We start from the raw sequence: 22,215 nt of genomic DNA, 5'->3' as shown, positions 1-22,215 counted from the left end.
CTGATTTTCTGTCATTTCCAGTTACAATTTCAGAATTCTTCCCACTGGCATTTTAAAGGTGTAAAATAAAACAGGTAATGGACTCATTTGACACAATATCTTCTACTATCCTCAGAAATTTTGTCAGTTTTTCTTAATGTTTTTTGCCATTTCCTGCACAAGTTTTAGGTTTGATAACACTGCCATTTGGGAAATATGAAGCGAAATAAATGTAAGGCTGACCCCTTACTGTAGAATTTTTACACTACATTCTGACAGTATTTCCTCCAATTATCTGCCAAATTTTTAAATATCCTGTTGTTACCATATTACAAATATTAATAACTTCTGATCAGAGTAAGCTAATTGATTAAACTTTTCTTACGTTTCTACTTAGAATAAAATTAGAATGCATTGTTTAATTAGTTGGGTGCCCCCGCTGTCAACGATATTTTCGGCCGGAATCCCCATAATATTTCACGAGTTGTACACGCCCTCTGTACTTGGCTATGTGGTTGCCACATGATCTGTTTGGTATATTACTCGTGCATGATGGGAAATATGCTGTTAACATGGCTATATTTATGTATATTCGTATGGTTGTGTTTTGTAGAGGATGTTTTGCTCTTCCATTTCGACGAAAAGGTTATCAGGCTAACCGTATTTTAAGCGATATCAGTTTGGAAATGAGTAATTTACGCCAGCCAAGTTTGCTTTCATAACTCTAAAACTAAAAGCAAATTTATTTTGCATGACTTCAGAGGGCTAGTGGAGATCGAACGAGTTAGTTTATAACTGAATTAGGCCTAACATTAGTAGTAATAGTAATACTACAACTTACAAGTATTCGAATTGAGCAAAGACGTGAACCGAAGATGAATTGATCAATATCGTATTGATAATTGATATATTTTTGGGTGTGATACTGTTTTTCTATTGGTACTACTCACGTAATTGGAATTTGCGGATCTCACTTGTGTAGCGCTTGTTTACTTACTTCAAACTCAGAGTTTAATGCAGACATTTTATTCTTACAATTTTTAGTCAGAAGTTTAAACTATTGAATTAATAATAAATAATACAACTTATAAGTATAAGTTAAAAACATTTTTTTTTTGATTGTTGGTCACTTGTTGTAACTCAAGCTTTAATGTGATTTTAGTTTATTTTTTTTAACTACATAATATATCGACTATAATTAACGTATGCCCATAAAATTACTTAGTTTTTATGAAATGGTTTGAAGAACAAATTTTCAATAGTGTTAACGTGTTGGTATTGTGTAGTTCATTGTTCTTGGACTTCTGGCCCTGCATTTGAACAAATAAAGCAGTGCACTATAAGTCAACTTAATATATCTAAATTTGGTGGAATACAAAATAAATACGTTTCCATCATTACATATGACTTCTCCGGTTAATGTTTAGGACCTTATACTGTTATAGCTTATAGAATTTAATTCTCATACTTCACTGTTAGTGTTAACAGAAGTGGAAAATTTGCCTCTACAATGATGTCTGTAAAAGTTAAACTCTCATCTCAAGATCGTCGTGATTTGGAAAAATTTATGAAATTCCTTGCAATTAAAGCTGCGCAAGTCATAGTTCAGTCAAGACTTGGAGAAAGAATTAAGACCAGATCAAAACCTTATTCATGTGGAGCAGAGTGGGTAAGTATTTTTGAAATTTGAAAATTTGGTTAAAATGAGAGTTATATTAAGTGAGGTATGTTATTGTGTAAGCTGATGTTCATTCTTAAATTTTATTAATCATAATAATATCCAATGATTGGTCAATCTGTACTGAATCCTTTATTCTGGTCAAGAACAATTGAAACTTTACTACTAAGGTTTTTAATAAAACAAATGTTTATCAAATCATTAAAAAAAACAAAGAATATGCTCACAATCTACAAAATATACTCAATTAAATGGAGATTATTACATTGGTACAAGCTAGCTTTGGTAGCAGGTCTGATAAGTATATCAGCCCTACATATGCTTTATTCAGGTTTATGTGACAGCCCATTGCAAAGATAATTTCCTTTAATAATCAAGAAATATTGAAATGAATTTGACAAAATATATCCCTAACACAAATATAAACTTGTGCACCCAAGTTGGCCAAGTTTATAGAGTGAAATAAGATCTGAAAGTGAAACACTTGAGCCTCAATGTTAAATATTAAAGTATTTGACACACAGTTCTTGCATACCAGACCTTATAAAATATTACTGGAAAACAACCTTTACCAGTATTGCACTAGTGAACATGCACAAAAAACATATGGGAATAAGGAATGAAGTTTATTGTAAATTGAAAACAAAGAACATTTCTGTTTTTTAGCATATGAGATGGCAACATTTGAAGAGGCTATTCTACAAGTAAAAGGGAAGTTAGGCTTAACATATAAAGCAATAGAGAAGCAGTCAGGTTCATGAAAGGTCAAGGTTTCTCATAGTTGTGTGATATGTATGGCGATAATTGTGGATGTTTTAAAATTGGAAGTTTTGACGTGACAGTTTTGCAAGATGTTATCTGATTGGTCATTTGTATCAGTTATGACCAATCCCTGTATATCATGCTTTGCCAATGTTTTTATGAGATTTTATTTACATCATGAAACTTGTGCAGGAAAGGTTTAGATCACAAGTCTCTGGTTTGGTCATATCATTGAGCAGAATAAATATACCCATTGTGTAAAGGACATTGATTCTTCTATGATGAATAAGTTCAGATGGGATCGGCTGGAAAAAATTGTATAGATGAACATTTGTGAAGCTTGTAAGATGAAGTTTGTAAAACAATAACTTCAGTAACACAGGCTTGCATTGGTTTTATTGTCCTAATGTTTACATGTTCTACAGTAATTCCTGTATGCTGAATATGAAAATATCAATTTTTCTCCTTCATGTACAGATATTTGACAAAATATCATAATGCAATACATAAAAGAAAAACCATAACACATAGTTTGAGACTAAAAGACCTAGATTTCACACACACACACAAAAATTGGGGTGAATGAGGATGCATATTTGTTTGACATCAATGTTCTTCCATTTTTGTCAGTTTATTTGTATTTTTGTTAACAAACATAATAATAGAAAAAAAAATGTTCATTGCGGTAAACGAAATAATAATTTAATCTAAGTAAGAGTTTGTTTTTTTCCTTCTTGATTTGTAAAAAAAATCCTTATGTACTTGTTAAGTACTGTTCAAGACTTAAATTCAGTGAGTAACTTACTTCTGATGTCTCAGGAAATAGGTTCTAACATGTGCTATTTTCTTTTAAAAACTACATCTTCCGAGAGGGGACATGACCCCCTCTCACTCTTACCCAATCAGCCACTGCACTCTCTTGCCATAGTTTTTTATTTCATAAAACTAAAACCCAATTTTTTTTACATGTATTGCACTATACAATTTCAGCATTTAAGCTAATTTTATTTTCTTGTTCAAAAATAAGCTTGCTGCAAAAGATTCAAATTAATTTATCATCAGTAGTCTGTTTCCTTTTTTTTTTTTAATCTCATTAGATTCATATTTTCTTGTACTTAGTGCTATAGCTTCAACAACAAAACCCAGTAGCTAGTATACAGTTAATTTCCTCTTCTTCCCTTCCTTGCTTTTTCTTTTCTTCTGCTTTTCATTCCAAGTTTTTGCAATTTCCTCCTTTTTTTCCTCTCCATGACCCAAAATTATTCCTTAATTTTCAAACTCCCAAAATTATTCATGTACCTTTTGAAGACACTTCTTACAAAAGAATATTTACAATTACCTCTTAACCAATTATCCAATCATCAGGAAATTCTCTACGAAGCTAAACAACTTGGTGTATAATGAAGTCTGTATCTGGCATCATCAATAATTGCAGTAGGATAAATGTAAATTTTTCTGATTAGGACAGTTACCTTTATTGTTTTGACAGGCTGTTTTAAGTGGACTTAAAATCAATTTAGATGCCTCGTGTTTGGATATGTACATGGGATTTAAGTTTCTTGTCAGATACTGTAAGTTAGTGAATGTTACTGTCAATGCTTATCTTGTATTTGTAACTGAGCATGTTGGCTAGTTATTTTTAGATAATTGTAAAGATCTAGAGTTGCTCACTGCCAATCTTCATAAGATGCAGAATTTAGAGATTTTTGATACAGTAGTGAGATATGGGAATTCCCATAATGAAGTGGCAGATGTTATTAGTTTAGTACAGGACAAAGGTATGGTTCTACTTTTTGTCAGGTGGCATTTACATTCAACTTTATTTTAATATTTTGTTTTTTATTTAAATTAATGGAAAAAAATATTCAAGAAATACTCAAAGTAGTCTTTAATGTGATTTTTTTCTCTCCCTCTCTTATTCTACAAATTAATTGCTAGGTCATCCTGCTGCAAGGAGTTGACGAAATAGACAAATTTGCATCTGAGGCTAATTTTAACGTGAAAATTGAAAAATAAATGATAACAAAAATTATCATGGAAACATACCTTCTTTTTCTTTTTTTTCAAGCAATATGAATGGAATTTCATACTTGGGAAAATATTACATAGTTAATGATTTATGCATCAAGGCCTTCAACCCTAGGTTCAGTCCTGGGGTTTATCAGCTTCTGGATCACAAACTCCTACAACTTATTTTGAACAGCATGTATCAGAGCCAACAGCTTTATTCTCTGGAAAGTTCAAGCTTTTCCAACTTAATTGTTCTTTAACAGAAATAGAAGTTAAAAAAGTTCCTTGCCAATGCCTTAAACTTTCACTCAAGCCAAAGGGATTTCTTTAGTGAAATGGATGCAGTAACATCTAATGAATGTGTTCCAGTCTTTAAAAAAAAGAAATGGGAAGAGCAGAAGCATAAAAGAAAATAAAAAAGAGTGCTAACATATTGCCCAAATTGCTAGAACAATCCACATAGATGCTTTTATGCCTTTGATAAACAGCATAAAAACTTGCAATAACTATTTTTGACAAAACTAAGTTTGTCAAACTCATATTTTTTGTTCAATATCTGTAATAGCAATTAATTTTCAGCAAATTATATTTGTAATCTTATAAGTGTTGGCCACAAACAACCAATGTGGCTTGAACTCTCACTTGTCAGTCATTGGTGGCCAGTGCAGTTTGAACAGTACTGAGCCACATGTGGCTGACATGGCATTGAACATGTTAATTAAGTTCTTGAGGTTGGGGATCTCTTTACTTTCATCACTAAATGCTTTTGTATGTAGGAATATTAGTGATACAACATTAAATTGACAAACAATTATTTATAAGCGTAAAGGAAATTATTTTAGGTATAGAAGATACTTAATACTTCAACAGAAGTTTGGTCTGTGTTCTTCAGATGACAGTCCAATATTGTTAAAAACATTATATATATATATATAAATATATACATGCATAAAATAATTTTCATCATACTTGTAAGTCAATGTTTGTCAGTTTATTATTCAACATTAAAAATAATTGTTTACATTTTTATATGTATTGAATGTATGTGGTACATTTATTCATTGCTTTAATCCTTGCAATAACACTTGTTTAACTTGACAAAGCATGTTATGAAACTTTTATTATTATACAAAAGGAGTTTTTTTCTTTCCTGGATGCGTGTTTAAATATTGTTAGTGTAATGTAGTAAGATAGATTCAACATTCTGCAGATTACTATTTTACAAGTAAATTTAGTAATCAAAATATGCAACATGACTATAAACTTTTTAGGAAACATATTTTTATTTCAAAGTAATGTGTGCATGAAAGTCTGCAGTATATTAGTTTTTTTACAACAGTTGATAAAATTGTTTGTTATGAATATTTTTACTCACCCAGCAGCAGCGGTATTACTTGTGTGTGTGTGTGTGTCACTATCAGTTTGTGAATAGAATAACTTAAAATTTTTCAAGATATTTTGATCAAATTTGGTATAAAGGTTGAGTGTCTCCCAACGACCAGTTGGTTATCTTTTGTTGAATGCAACTCAAAGGTCAAGGTCATACTGAAAGTTAGCTTTTGTTATAATGGTAGCAAATGGGGATTTTGAGAAACAATGCTAGAGAATAAATAGAGATAGAGGATTTTGGAACTTGACTTACATTTTTGAGGATGAGTAATTCTTTGGAATATATTACAGATTACTTTCTACAAAAGTCACAAAACATTGCAGGGCAAGTTTTTCACTCTCTGAATACCTTTCTAGAAATGTGTTGCTATTGTCATGCATTTTACACGTGATAAAGGATTTATCAATAATTCTGAAGTTATCTATTATCTCCAGCATACTTTGTATAAATATCTTGTTTAACTGACATAATTTTTTTCTAAATGTACTTGTAGAAATCAAGGTTTAAACTTAAAGTTGTAATAGTTGAGAAAACTAGGTATTTATAGTTATTGTGGTAACTGCTGTATAAGGGTGATTTATGATAATTTAAAATTTTGAGATATTTCTTGTTAAATTTCATGTGCTGCTATAGACAAAACTTTTTGGAATAAAAAAAAATATTTTGATTTTCAGTTTAATGTTGCTATAAAAGACCTACCTGAAGTTCAAGCAGAAGCAAAAAAGGCTCTAGCAAACCAACTTCCCATGTTTGGTACAAACATGTGCACAGAAATATCTTTAAAGACTGTAGATGGTGACACATTAGTGTTAGAAACTTGGAGTTTAGGAATGACTGAAAAATGTGATCCAATGGCCCGGGTTATACCTACTGTATATAGCCGAATGAGTCTCCTTTTGAAATCACTCATAGCTGTATCTCGTGTTACACCAGCATACAAACTGTCATCCCGTCAAGGTCCAGACTCGTTCGTCATTTGTTACAGAGTATACATGGGAGATATTCAGGTATATGTAGGATTCCACATTAACCTTATTATGACTTTTTAAATGTCTGTTGCATACCTGCATATCAAATTTCAAATATTAATTCACCTTAGTAATTGACACTGTTTCATCATTTTTATCTCAAAAATATTTAATAATTAATTTACTGTCATTTTGTAACATTTGTTTAGCATAATTTACAAAGAAGAATGAAAATAAAAACTTACATTTATGCAGATCTCCAAGATGTCTGGTCTGTAAACAATGAACTTGCAAGATGTTCTTATTTGTTTGTTTGTTGTTTTTATATAGAATTATTCTGTCCAGCACAAAGCATAGGTTTTAAGTTGCTAAGATACTATCATATAATGTACTTCCAGATTATAATTAAACTTTGTGATTTCCCTTCTCTGAGGTTTTATTATTACAGCCCTTAGTTCCCATCCTTTTATTATGTTGTATGTGGTCTGAATGAAACACTACTTTGAAAATAGTGACAGGAAAAGTTTAAATATGTTGAGTAGAGCAGATTATAAACTATTTGTATAAAACTAGGCTGAATAAAGTGAAATGAGCACTAACTTATGGTTTTAATGGAAAATAATTAGATCTAATGCCTGTATGGATGAACCAACAATTTTAAAAGGAAATTTAGAAGAACTGGAAACAACTCGAAGGAGTTCTTTTTTTTTATTTTTTTTATTATCGCTGCTTATGACAACTACATTTATGATGTCACATACAAGAAATGTCAGTCTGTAAGTCTCAACAACTGTAGGGGGAAATATATATCAATATTTACTATAAGCCCTTACAATGTCTCCTAGAAAACTGTTAAAATTTAATTGGAAATTTGACAAAGATGTTTTTATAATGTAACTTTTTATATTCATTAACTTTTAGTAGTAATTGTTCTTACTTTGAGAATTATGAAAACAAACTACATTAGGAAGCATTTCTATCAAGTCACTGATTAGTACTGGGTTAAAATGTACATATTTATGCCATAAAAAATTTTTTACACATTATAATTTAGTTATAATTTTCCCATACTGAAATTGTATTTCTGATAGTTACCTCCTCTCGCATAAATAGCTATTCTAGTGCAGTGCTGCCCTCTATATGCAAAAACAAAATTACGCATGTCACAAGCCTATAATCTCCCACTCAGTTGGAATTGACTGATTCCAATGCAGCTCTCATGGAAATCGTCATGTAACAACCTTCCACCAATTAGAGTGCGACCTACTCTTTTGATGCTTGTGACTCCCTCTATTAAATTCTACCAAACTATCACTTCTCGTTTGGCAGTACTTGTGTTATAACATTTAATTTGTGCTCTCTTCAAGTGTTTTGTTTTAATATTTTTCCATATCTTTGTATTAATTTCTCTAAACAAGTTTATTCTTTTACTAATTTAATGATGAGGAACTCACTTTGAGATTAATAATGCTTGGAGATGACTTGAAAGGGTAATGAAGAAAAACTTTAATATAAGTTTAACATAACAGCAAATGTACAACATTTCAACAAGGTTTTGTGATCATCAAGTACAATTAGCTTACAATGACACAGATGTACACAGTATGGAACAAAGAGGTCACGTGACCAGATACTGTTTCACGACTTAGAAGATATTTTCTTGGCACCCCAGAGTATTGGTTTAGAGTAGGGCTGTTTTGTTGAACTAAGATGGATTCCTTTATTTTTATGTTTGGTTCTTTGTTTAGAATTACTGTGTTTTTAATAGATATACTATGGTTTTTTGAGATGCAATGGTGGAAAACATGGGATGGTTTTTTATTGTGTCCTGTGAATCTGGTTTCCAATGTTCTTCCTGTTTCTCCGATGTAGAATTCTGGGCAGTTATTGCATGTTATTTTGTAAATGACATTGGTATTGTGTGATTCTAAATAATTCTTGTTTAGTAACGATTTTAATTTAGGGCCAGGCTTTTGAGAGAATTTGACGTTGACAGGAATATTGTGTTTAATGGCTAGATTCGTCCAAGTGTGGATAATTCTTGAGCTGATTTCAGGGACAAAGGTAAACTGCAGTGTAATGTCCTGTTGTTGGGTTTGTTAGTTTATTCTTTATTATACAGTTGTGATATTTGTAACTTGAGTTATTCCAAAGTGGAATTATTTTATATTTTTACCCGGTTATAGAACTTTTTATTTGTTTCTGCCAACATAGTTGTGTTTGGTTATTCATGTTGCATTATGAATCCTACGTTACCACTTTGGAGGTTCTGTGTTCTATTAGGATGTTTACACAGGCTTCAGAGAAGATTCTTGGCTTTACTTCATCAGGAGATTGATCATCCAATGAACTGACTTTTGTCGGGCCTCAATTTGAGATTGGGGGCCCACATATTTGAAATACAACCTGCCGACTTTGGAAAGATGAGATGTTCTAATGTTATGGTTTTTAAATAATTTTATTGTTAATATTATTATCTCTAGTTATTTGGGTTCCATAACATAAGTTTTGTTAGATTGGTTAATACTCGTAGCCAAATTCAGGTTAGCAAGTAGTCATATTTGTAGCTTTTCTCCGATACTAGTTGCTTAGGATTACCTGTAATTCGTCTTACTGGTATATCAATCATTTGTCTAAATATTTGTTTTTTCTTTCATACATCAAGCCTTATACATATGTTATTGTTACTACACACTTCTTTAGCCCTATCACCACAGGTATCCTTTACTGTGCATCACACAAGGTTTTAGTGTCTTACATTCAGAATTTTATTAAACTACTTTTTTTCGTTATACCAATTAGAATAGCTTAAAATCTTAGCTCATAATCCATATTTTAATAATATACAAGTTTTAAGTTCTTAATTCTGTAGGGCAATATTTAAAAAATCCTAAATTTCCTCGAGGGTGACCCATGTGACACATTTTGTCTTAGCATCTCATCATCCCTATTTTATCCATCACCCCTCAAAAAAATACAAAATTAAATGTAAATTACTCTCTATAAAATCATCATTACTCAAACAAACCATAATTTTTATAGTCTTCAATTTTCTTTGGTTACAAAGAAAATCAGACCCTTCCTGCCACACCCACCTGTCATATCCTCTCTTTCAGAATTTGTTGATATTTCTCTTACGTTTAATTATATATTACTTATAATCAATAGAAAGTCAAGGTTTTCATCTATCAAATTACGTATTGTATAATGTTATGTTTTGAACAGTTAAATGTCAATTTCACTCAGAGTACCAACATCATTCCCAAGAGAAAGTTAAAAACTAACTTGGATGAATTTGTAATGGCTTTTGTCGCATTGTTAGAAAGCCAGAAAAATTGAGAGGTAAGGGAATTTGTCTACTTTTTGCATGTTATTAGTCTGTATTTTTTGGTGCATCATTTAATTGAGTAAAAATTAAATGGATTATTACGATTAGTAAAAACAAAAATTAGGGTTAACTCTCGTTGACAATCAACATCAAGAAAAAAAGAAGATTGTTTATTCTTTATGTATACTTATAAAAGTAACTAAAATGTAAAAATAGGGATCATTTTGGGTTAGTTCAGAAGAATTAGGTAAAATGAATAATAGTAATAATAATAATATAATAGAAATGTTTCACTTGGCACAGATGCAAGTTGCTCGTGGGTATTGTAATTCATTAGAGTAATGTAAGCTGTATGTTCCCAGAACGATTTAAAACTTATAATGGTGCAGATAGAAGTTAGATATGGTTCAAAGGGCAATAAAAGAAAATGTAATCATAAATAGATGTATACTGTTACAAACTTAGAGCTACTTAAGATAAATGAATGTAGCTTCATGTTACAACTTGAAGTCATTCTAGAAAGAAAAAAAAAGGGTAATTTAAATTTCTGTGTGTGTGTGTGGTTACAAGGTCAGTTGAATTGACCGATCCCGTTTTCAGATAGGGTAGATAAAGGAAACTATACAGTTTTAGTGAAAAAAAAAATTTGAAATGTATTTCGGAGGCATTAGGATTACACAAAGGAAAAGTATTTTTAAGTTTAATATGAAAATTACTTTGCACATGGACTATTTAGAACAAATGCTTAATATATTTGTAGACAAATTTTTATTTTATCAAAAATACTTCACTAAAAATATTTTTTGTACGTGAAGGACTTGTAATATTAGCTGAAAGACTGCCAAATTTTGTGAAGACATACACACTATATTGGAAGTTAGAAGTATTAAATATATATAGACTTTAAACAAGTGCATAGAGGTCACGTGGTCGGCCAAATTGACCAAGCCAGCGTTGAGAAAGTTAATTTTATACATTCACATTTATTTAATCTTCATTATTATTTTTCTCTTATCCTTCTTTCTATTCACTTGGTTTCGGTGGAACCCTTGAGCTGGGGTCCACACAAACTTCTCCCAATATTGTACCTACTTATTGTTCTTTTAAGTTTTTATTTTAGTGCTTAGTAATATCCTTTGTTTTGTATTGTTCAATTAGGCTTCACCAGTGTTTATTTTCGGTTTACCTGTAGGTCTACTTTTGGGTTAATCGATAATTTGGTTAAATATCTTGTTCGATTAGGCTTAATAAGTGTCATTTATTTTCAGCTTGCTCATGGTTCTATTTATGGGTTAATCGATAATTAGGTTGAATATCATTTTTTTTCAACACAACATCGTATACATATGTTTACTTCACTACACTATATCAACTACTTCATTTTTGTCTTTCTTTATAATTTATACTTCTTACTATTGATTTTGTTTGTGAGGGCCCGTGGGGGCTGGGATCCGCCGTACCTGCTCCAAATATTGCTTGCCTTCCTCCTATAATGGCTGAACCCATTTTTCAGACGATCTAGATTTTGTCAGTTTTCCTCCATCTTCTCATAGATTGCCTTCTAGGTCTTTACTGCAGAATCTGCTATAGGCCGACCTCAGTTGTGTGTGTGTGTGTGTGTGTGTTGTTTTTTGTTTGTTTTTTACACGTTTCACAGTAATTTTTCTCTTCTCATGACTATTGTTTTATAATCTTTTTCTTTTAAGAGTGGGTACTTGCAAGCCTCACCCTATATAGGCTTTAATTCTTTGTCTTAGCTTACCATTTGGCAGATTTTCTTGCTGATTTTTTTTTTTTTCTAGTTTAATTTTTACCCTATCGACACTCCTACAGTTCATGTTTATCTTCCATTTCCTCTTTTCGGTGTTCTACTTATATTTCACTTATATGCTAATAGGGTCTTACGATCAGTTCTTTTTCTCTTCTGATCCATTTGTTTGGGCTACTCCTATACATTAAGCATCATGCAATGCTATATTCAGTTTTTTTAGTTGTTCTTTTGTTTCATTCTGAGACATTATCATCTTTATTCATCTTGTATGTTCTGCACCTGCTCATCCTTTACATGTCTTAATGATGGGTTTTCTTCATTTGACTTGTTTGCTCAATGCTGTTTGGAGTTCTGGTTTGATTGGGCCTTCCCTGTTTTAAAATGTTTTCTTTGTTCACATTTGGGTGGATTGAGAATGCCCACGGTACATGTTCTTATCTTCAATATTTTTTTTCACCATGTGATTAGATACTACTTTAGCACCTTGACCTTTGGACTTGTTTTGGTTCCATATGTCTTTTGTGGAGCAGTCTGCGTTTTAACCAATTTCCACATTTGGGGGATTCTACCAACAACATTCATTGCATGTCTAGCTTCAGTGTTCCTTTCAAATGGGGATGGTCTTATCATACTCTTCTACTACTTCCATAGTTGGCTGGATATCTTTTTCGTGTTACATACCTTGAATTCTAATCTCTTTGTGGTGTGTATTTTTAAACACCCCTTCATCAGGACCATCCATTCTTCTCCTCAAATACATTAGAAAGTGTTTTCTGTTATCTGAGCCTTTACTTTGGGTTTTTCTCTAAATTTACATCCTTCCCTCTTCATCTTTATGCATTGATAGTTCAACATATCCCTCATGATGTCAGGATTACCATTTCCTACCCATCTTCTGGATTGTTTCTCTTCTCTGATGCTCATCTCCTAAGATGGGGGAGGGGGTGGTTCTATCAGTAGTAGGCTTCAGGATTATGGTCTCCAGTCAAAAGGTCTTATCACTTTCACACCCAGACCCTTCTGCCAGTCCAAGGTGCTGTAGTTCACACTCTTCTTGTATGGTTTGTCTGATCCTGTTTGATTTTGATTTTTTGGCAGTGGTGGCTTATATTGCTTGCCAAGGGGACACTCTTTCTTGTTTTCTTTGAAGTAAACAGTAGATATCCTCCTCTTTCTCTTCTTCTTCTCTTCTTTTTTTTTTTTTTTTAAATTTTATTTATTTAACCCACACACTGGTCTCTGGTTCACGATCCACTTGTCCTGGCTGTTGAGTTCAGACAGGTTTACATTAGTTTTTTCTATTCCATTAGTATTCTCCCCCAAAATTTTGTGCACCTATGCCACCCCATTTCAGGTCTTTCCTGGCCAGCACTGCTTTGGTTTTCTCGGCTGTTTCGGCTCATTTCTTTTGTTCTGGATTGATTTTATTAACCTACATTTTAGTGGCTCGTGTGGTATATTTCTTTCGACTTTTTCATTTTTTTACCATCTTCCACATTTCTTCTCAGAGGGATTCAGATGACCTTCTCTGTCCAATACATGTTGTGGATTGCTTTATTGTTTTTAGTGCTTCTTTCTGTTAAATCCATTTCCCACATTTCTTCCCCTTACTCCACTTTTTTGTCTGTGATTTCTTTTTCCCTCCCATCTTTACCCATTAGGTTTGGATTGTGATTTGATTGGCCTTTTATTTCTTGTGTCCTTCTTCCCATCATCACTTCCTGGTGTCTTCACTGTGATCATGCATCTTACTTTTTTTCTGCATGTCTACCCTGCCATCCATTGGAGGTATTTTATAGGCCGAGCACTAGGTCTACATCTTATATGTTCATTTCCCATTCTCTGCTTTGGGTAGCTGTTTCTTCCTTGTTGGGGGTATCATCATCCATTCTTCACACTCTTATGAGACTGTGATTGTGTAAGTTACATTTTAGTCTATGTAAGTGTGTGTACCTCGTCTTTTTCATAGGCATGTCCCTCTTTCTTTCTCGATCCTGCTCTGTGGCACCTGACCAACTGTTCTTTAACTGTTCAAATCCACACTGTAAGCAATGTTGACTTGTATATTATCATTCCATGGTCACGCAAGGCACACTGCAGAGATGGGGTGTTCCACAAGATTGCTTTTAGGTTTATCCTCACAATAGATTTGTTTCACAAGTTTACCTGTCCTGGACTATACTCACCCATGGACTACATGGATAAAGCAGAAGGGGATAACTGTCCATCCCTTGTACTGAATAAATTAGTATGATCTGCTTTTCAAAATAGGGTTTCATGGTCACCCATTGCACTGTCTCGGGTGTTGTCGTTTCTTTCGACTCTCCACCTCTCTTCCTACCATCCTCGTCCTACCCCATGTGGATGTTGGTACCCAGTGTCTGGGTTTTCAATTTAGAGTTGAACTAATCAACACAAGTGCTCACACATGTATTACAGATGTCTATATTACTTCCCTTTTTTATATTCTTGTTACTCTATCAGTGTTGTTGTTCACGGTGGAGGTACTTGCAGATTATTATGGTTATTCCGCTATCCCTTGGTGCTTATTATTCCAAGGATCTTACTGTGCTTGGGGCAGTTCCTGTAAATTTTAAGTTTGAGGGAGATGGTTTACGTTAAGCAGACATCTTTTTGGTGCTGGATGTCAGGTTCCCAGATTGAACTACCAGTTTTCCATATTTTCATGTGCCCCATTCTTGGATTGGGGGAGGGGGTGATAGATTCCCTTCGGTCTCATGAACTTGAGGTGAAAACAGTGATCCTCTTTCCCACACACGGTTCCTGTTGGTTTGGGTTTTGGATTGTAGTTGACTTGCCAGTGGTATGATCCTCTTTCCTACTTCTATATGGATGTTGGTACCCGGTGGCAAGGTTTTGGATTGTAGTTGACTTATCAACAGTATGATCCTCATCCTATCTCCATGTGGATGTCAGTTCCCAGCAACATGGGGTTTAGATGTAGTTGTTTTGTCATGTATGGTCCATCTTGCCCTAGCCACTTCACACCTCGGGGAAATGTTTTTATTCTTACCCACTTTTATATTTTCTGGGACTGAGTTTCATAAATATTGTATGGTTTGGATCCCTATCCTGCCATAGTTCTATCCCACTTGGTTGTGCTCCTTTGTTTTTCTGCCCATATGTGAGACAATTTTCCAAAAACAGGCAAAGAGTATATCTGGTTCAGAAGTGGTGTGGTCTCCCACATGAGATCTTCGATTCTGAAGATCTCCTCATGGGGGAGTATCCTTTGGACACATTCGAGGAATGCTTTTCATTCCCTTGCACCGGTCCATCCACCTATTTAACATAGGATTCCAGCTATTTAAGTGAGTGGAGGTAATGTACCATATCAGAAGTTATAATTTTCCTATACTGAAAATGTATTTCCAATACGTACTTTCCTCTTATCACACTTCCCACCCTTCCTCCCCACTGAAAACCGGTGATTCCATTTACTGCCAAAACTCAAAGTGATAGTTCAGTAGAATTAAGTACAGGGAGTCAGATGCACCAAGAAAGTATGTCGCACTCTTATTGGTGGAGGGTTGTTTCATGATTTGCATGAGAGACTCATTGGAATTAGTCAATTCCAATTGAGTGGGAGATTAAAGGCTTGTGACATGCATAAAAATTTATATATAAAGGGCAGCACTGAAAGAGAATAGCTATTTATGAAAGAGGAGGTAACTATCGGAAATACATTTTTAGTATAGTAAATTTATAGCTTTCGTTATTTCAACAAATTGAAAATTCTAATACAAAAAATATATGCAGCTTCTGTACAGTTGAACATCAGTTTACAGGTTTTTGTAATACCCCAAAATTGATAGTGTACAATGTAATTAGTTAGTCAGAGTATTGATTGACATACATAATGATTATTCAAGTGTACAAAAGGCTTCAAGTTTTAATACTGTAATTAATTAATTAATAAAAATATAGGTGTATGTAGGACCTATTTCAGTTTTTGTTTCCCACCTATTTCTCAGACATTCATTATGCTTTATTAGAACAATCAACTTGGTGAAGGATACCAAGAAGCAAGGATTGGTCAAGTGAGTACTCCAGTAGGTACAATAGCCCTTACTGTAGCCTACCGCACCAAATTAACAATCACACCCCAACAGTCTGCTCGGCAGTCTCCAATAATGTTGAAGAGTGATTATTTCAAACCAGATCATAGTCCAAAACACCAACAGAGAGCACAGGGAATAAATGGAGGAGTTTTTGTAGACTTAAAGTAAGTAAATCTGTTTCACATGTTTTTATATGTGCATGCATGCAGATTTAAAGTATGGGTTTTTAGGACTATTGTGTAGTATGAGTTGTCTTTTTTTTTTTTCATCTGAGGAGGTTATGGTTAGGGCTGATGGACAGAATTCTATATTTTTCACATTTTTTCCCCTTTTGTTACCAATTTGGTGTGTTATGACTAAATCCTCTAGTTGTTTGGAGTTTTGATTTAAGTTAAAGTTATCCATTGGAGAATGCAGTCACCTCCTTATTTTAAACACAAAAAGACATTCAATCTATGTTTGTAAAACATAGATAAGGGTGCTTTTAATAAAATATAATATTAAGTTGTTCAACTATTCCTCTAGATTAAATAATAGGTTGAACAATTGCCAAGTTTTTATATATTTTTATTTGAAGAAGGGTGACTTTTTAAGCTAGTGCTCTTTGTCAGATCATACAGTTTACAACATAGGTGCATGTGTAAAATTCAAAGAACCTGCATGAATAGTATTTGTAGTGTTGAGCCTGAAAATTCTAAGCAAAATTGCATATATTATATAAAAAGTACACGTCATGAAAAGATAAGTAGATAGCAGTTAAAATATAAACAAGATAGCAATTAATATTTAAATTTTAATTGTTATCTACATAGCTTTTCACGACTTGTAATTTTTATGTAATAGATATAATTTTGCTTAGAATTTTCACACTCAACATTCCAAACACTATGCATGCAAGTTCTTTGAATTCTTCGTATGTGCCTTTCTTGTAAGGTGTATGATCTGATGAAGAGTGCAAGCTCAGAACATCATCCTTCTTTAAATAAAAATATATAAAAACTTGGTGATTGTTCAACTTTTTATTTAATTTTGATATTTTCATTGCCTATGCAGTTTTAACTATATTTGTCTTTTTATACAACTATTCCTCTAGGTCATGATCAAGGTCTGATATTTTTTTTATTATATAACTTTTTATTATGTTTAGCCTTGCTAAACTTTCTTTACCTTCATCTGATGGCAGCTGCATTGTTTTCACTCATGTTAAGTGTTGGTGTGTATGATTATAATTGGATTTTGATCAAATTTGGTATACATATTGAGTATCCCTCGAGGACCAAAGGACCAGTAGATTAACTTTTGGTGAATATATACGTCAAAGGTTACACTGAACATCATATGCTTAAACAAAAGAAATTCTTCTGATCTTGATCAAATTTCAAACAAAGGTTGAGTGTCACCCCAGGATTAAATTGTGATTAATGTAGCCCAAAGATCAAGGTCAAATGCTTTCATTATAATTATAGCAAATTAGGATTTTAAAAATGATCAAAACTTGAGAATAGATTGAGATAGAAAGAGAATTTTAGCACCTAGACTTATGTTTTTGAATGTGAGGAATTGTTTGGTATATATTTTAGATTGATTATTGGAAAAGTAAAAAACACAACACTGAGGTATTGAGGGGGGGGGGTTGGATTCTCTTAGTGCCTTTTTATTTTTGGTTTTTGTCAAATCAAGGCTTGTGTACACTTGTATTGTAACATAACTTCTGTTACACTATAAAGTCTTTAAAACATCTGTTTAATTCCTAAACCATACAAGTTTATAAGTTCTTTAACCTTTGTACTTATTAAAAATAATTCTGACCAATGAATATGTAGAAAAAGTGTAGGAGGTTTTAGTATACTTCTCATTATGCACACAAATTTTTGGGTTAATATGATTTCTTTAAAGGATGCTTTATAATTAAAATATTTAATTCTATAGCATTGTTCTTTCTCTGTGTGTTGATGCTACTACAATTACAGGTTGTATTTATTTACAAACTCGCATGATCAACATACATGACCTGCAATCATGAACTAATTAAAAAAATTGTTTTTCATATTTGTTTTAAAATCTTAGTTTTTAAGTAAGTTTACTTGGTTCAGTATCGTAGTTTTATGATAACTTAGTGGTAAAATGGATGTTAATAGCAATATCTGACTAAGGAAAGAGCATAATAACTGAAGATCAAGGTAGTATCATACATAGATTGTAACTTTGGGAAATGCTTGTATGTCATGTGTAGTGATTGTTTACACTATTTACAAAATTTACTGCAAAATAAAATAAGTTGTATATTTCTCGTAAGATGTTTCATTGTTTACTGACAAACTTGTGTTTTAAATGGGAATAAGTGCATGTCATTAAGTAAGCAAAATTTTTTTTATTTAAAAAATAAAAACTTTTATATTATCCATTAGCAAATTTAAAACCAATTCTATTTAAATAATACTAAAACAGTATATTAAGTGTAGCTCAAAGATTTTTTTATGTAATCGTGAGGATGTGCATATTTCAAGCTTTTTTTTTTATATATATACTATCGCTATAGTATTCTATTCAATAATATAGAAAAAAATTATTTTGATGCTGACCTAAGATATTGTTTATAGAACTGATGTGGATTGACAATACTTATTCTAAATTTTAATTGTCTTATATTATACATGTACATTTATAAAATTAATCCTGGTTAGAAGCAAATGTCAAAGATTAATGAGGCAATATGAAATAATGTATGATGCTCATCTTTTTTTCTAAATATTGTTAACAATACATAGTGCATTAACTTTATTAATTCTAAAATAAGCACAAGGCTGTCATATCTTGAATTGTAAATGAACAAAATGTGTGGGATATATTTGAGGTTAGAGAGGGCTCTTAAGGTCAGTTAAAATGCCCCTTAAATGTGGTCTTGGTAGTCTCGTAGACTTCTGAGATTGATAGAAATATCAAGTATGTATATTTGTTTGTGATCAAGTGATTGTTAAAAATAATTGACATTTGCATAGATGAAACAGTTGCTTGTATCATGGTTATAAGAATTGGAGTTATTATACATGTACTTGACAGATTAGATTCATTTTTCTTTTCCTTAGTTCGGCTATTCATCATTCAGACAAGTACTTTTGACAAAGTGTAATAAAATTTTTAATTTTGATAAAATTATTTGTGTTTTTGTTTTCTACTCTGGTCTTGTGGAATATTCTATATTCTTAAAATACTTTAAAACCTAATCTGATTATTTTATTTTGTAGCCCTAAGTTTTCCCAGTGATGTGGTTTGAAATTAACTTTTCCATCCACTAACCATCAGAACTGATGAGGAAAAATTTGTTTGCCCCTACGTATATGCTACAAGCCCAGTATAATATTTATTGATGATTCACGTGACTTAACATTTTTTCAGTAGTTTTACCATAGATTGCTTGACAGCACAGTGTAAGGTTGATATAATGTTTTTAAAGCTGAAAGTTAGGTTCATTAATATTCATATAAATACTGATAGCCACGTTATTCAATTCTTGGAAAATATAAATAACAAAACCTGATGCAGTGAACATGATGAACCCAATATGATTTCCTTGTCAGAAATGATTTGTTTAGTGTTTAACATCCAATCATAGTCTTTTTCAGGCCTATCATCATGTATACTTTTATGTTATTACACTAAATGGAGTGTATTATGCATTACCCTTTTAACTCTTCAGTACACGAGGCAAAATATAAAATTCCCTTTGAAATAAATTAAATGCTTAAATAGTTGAAATAAATTTGAAACTGATTAAATCAAATAGTTATTATGAGAATCTATTTGTCTTGCAAGACCTACAATCTTTGACAGAAGGGATGGTCTCTCAATACATGTTTCAGTATACTTTATTTTATTCATTTTAAAATATGTAATGTTTTTTCTTTTTTTTTAATTTTCTCCTTGTAAAATATAACACTTATTACACAAATCAAGACAAGTAGTCTCTGAAAATGTGTTCAGCACTCTCAACAGACTGTAATGCTACAAGTTTTACATTGCATATTCTGCACTTTTTCATAACTGTTAGAAGACTTGTGGTTATATACAGTACATAAATATTAATGAATGTGAATCTCAGTCTTAAGATATTATGCTGACTAAGGTATACAATATTTACATGTATAGAATAAATGCTAGAGGTTGCAAGGTAACATTTTATTTAAATTCAAGCCAGGCAAGAATGTGTTCTCTCTCTAATATTGATTACAGAGTTTTTCATCCTCATGCATGAACTTTGTTGTTTGAGAGAAAAAAAAGAAGGCATATTTTAAGACTTCCTTTAGAAAATAATTTTGTATATAATGTATGGATGTATTATTAAATGTTGAAACTTTTCTGAATACATTTTTTTGTAGTTGATATGAAAAGGGCTGGATTAAATATAGGATGAACTTGTAGCACAACATGATATTTTCATTGTTTTTTTTTCAGTCAACTTGAACAACCTCCTGTCTTCAAAGAAAATCATCTTGTTGATCCTACAGCAGTTCCTAAAGAAAACCCTACTGTTGAACAGCCACTTCATATAAATAATGGCAACAGTGTTAATACTGCTCAGTTAAATGGGACAGATAATCATGAGAATTCAGAAGAAGAATGTGTGAATCGATGTGACAAACTTCCACAGAAGTCTGAGGCGACAGACATTAATGGGTAAGTAATATATACGCAGTATTCCAAGCAATTAAGCTTTTACTTAAATATGTACAAGTTTGTATAATTTATTAATTGTAGTATTAAGAAAAAGTTAATGTGGTTGAAATAATGGCTTGAGACCAACAAACAGTAAACTCAGTAATGGGAGGGGGGAATAATTTTTATCAAACCTTTTCTGCCACACATGGTTATGTCATCATGCAATTTTCTAGGCAAGAAGCTGAGCTGTTATCTCAGCCTCAGAAGTTATCTCGGGCCCTCCTTCTAGAATGAAGTCAGCAAATGAAAAATGAGAGAGGAAATCCCCCAGTTCAGTATTTTTCTAGAATGATCCCTTTAAGAAGAAAACTATGGTACAAGTTGGTTCTGTCTAAAGATGCACCAGTAATTGAAAATGCCTTAGCTGCTGACTTCTTTCTGTATCTGCAAAGGGCATACCTATTCTGTGTGATATTCTTGGCTAATCTTCTTTGTAGCACCTTATCAAAAACCTTTTTGAAAATCTAAGTATACCAAGCTCACACCATTTCTATCATCTAGATAAGTAAGATCCTCAAAGTTAATAGGCTAGTAACACAAGATTTCTATTTGTTGTGTGACATCATATTTCATAAAACAATTTTGAAAGCCTTTTTTTTTTGCCTGAGTTTTTAGTATTTTTCCAACTACAGAAAAAGCTATGAGCTGTAACCTCTGTGGCAATTCTTATTATACATTGAAAAATAGTCTCCAATATTTAGGTACCTGTCCACTTTCTTTCTATTAACCTATCAAAAATGAAAGAGACTCGTGTATCTGAGCTTTGACCTCCTTTAAAGCCCAGGGAGGAACATTTTGTGGTCATGATGCTTTATATGTTTTTAGTCTCTTGGTTGTTTTACTTACCACTGGAGAATTAACATCTATATGAAGGGTGAGAAATATTGTCAGCATCCTTTATTACTTCATGCTGTCTTTCCTATAAATTAGTTGTATTGGATTAGTTGTTTTAGACACAGCTAATAGTATGATTAGTAACTTTTTTTATTATATTTAATAGCATTTGAATGGGTACCAAAAATTCTACCTGGATGGGTAATTCAAGTGGATATCCAGGCACCCAAAAATTCCAACCACTATCAACACAACAGTTTCTAACATGTAGAAGACAAGACATAATGAACCATGATACCACAGAGTTTAAGTTTACTTCATGTGCAATGTTGCCTTTATTTTTCTAGCAAATGCATTTCTAAAACTGCCCATCATTTAATTAATTAATAAAAAACAAATATATAAATAAATAGAACAACAAAAAAAAGTTATAAATGTTTGGATTGAAAAGTAAAAGAAAATGGTAAATGATATAATTATAAATGAAAGATGAAAACGATGTTAACCCCAAAATTTTTTAGGCTACTGTACACTGAGTGGTCACAAGTAAATAGACACCTAATTTTTTGTCATTTAACTGATTTATGCTAACTAATTTCTGTTCACAAAGCACTATATAAATGAAAAAGGTCCGCACACTAATTATCTTATGCTACAACATGCCTAGAACTCAAGGTTCTCTTGAATTGTCAGATTT

The 22,215-nt window shown here is 32.2% G+C and overlaps 1 protein-coding gene across 2 annotated transcripts in view; it reads left to right on the top strand.

Annotated features, from left to right (window-relative positions):
- The first annotated feature begins 526 nt into the window (after positions 1 to 526).
- The window catches only part of LOC106471576 (autophagy-related protein 13-like), a 37,074-nt gene continuing 15,385 nt past the window's right edge, over positions 527 to 22,215 (top strand). Inside the window, exons 1-5 of one of the 2 annotated variants that reach the window (XM_022400977.1) lie at positions 528 to 896; positions 1,459 to 1,648; positions 6,494 to 6,826; positions 15,903 to 16,132; positions 20,421 to 20,642. In XM_022400977.1, coding sequence (XP_022256685.1) covers positions 1,490 to 1,648; positions 6,494 to 6,826; positions 15,903 to 16,132; positions 20,421 to 20,642 — 944 coding nt within the window. In that variant the 5' untranslated portion in view covers positions 528 to 896; positions 1,459 to 1,489. Of the gene's footprint in view, positions 1,649 to 6,493; positions 6,827 to 15,902; positions 16,133 to 20,420; positions 20,643 to 22,215 lie in introns of both variants that reach the window. The other variant, XM_013932185.2, reaches the window with a different exon arrangement.

The sequence above is a fragment of the Limulus polyphemus genome, unplaced genomic scaffold (genome assembly GCF_000517525.1).
Source record: "Limulus polyphemus unplaced genomic scaffold, Limulus_polyphemus-2.1.2 Scaffold113, whole genome shotgun sequence".
In the NCBI taxonomy this organism is placed as follows: domain Eukaryota; kingdom Metazoa; phylum Arthropoda; class Merostomata; order Xiphosura; family Limulidae; genus Limulus; species Limulus polyphemus.
The sequence above is the reverse complement of the archived record's forward strand: the minus strand, read 5'-3'. Positions and strand labels throughout refer to the sequence as shown.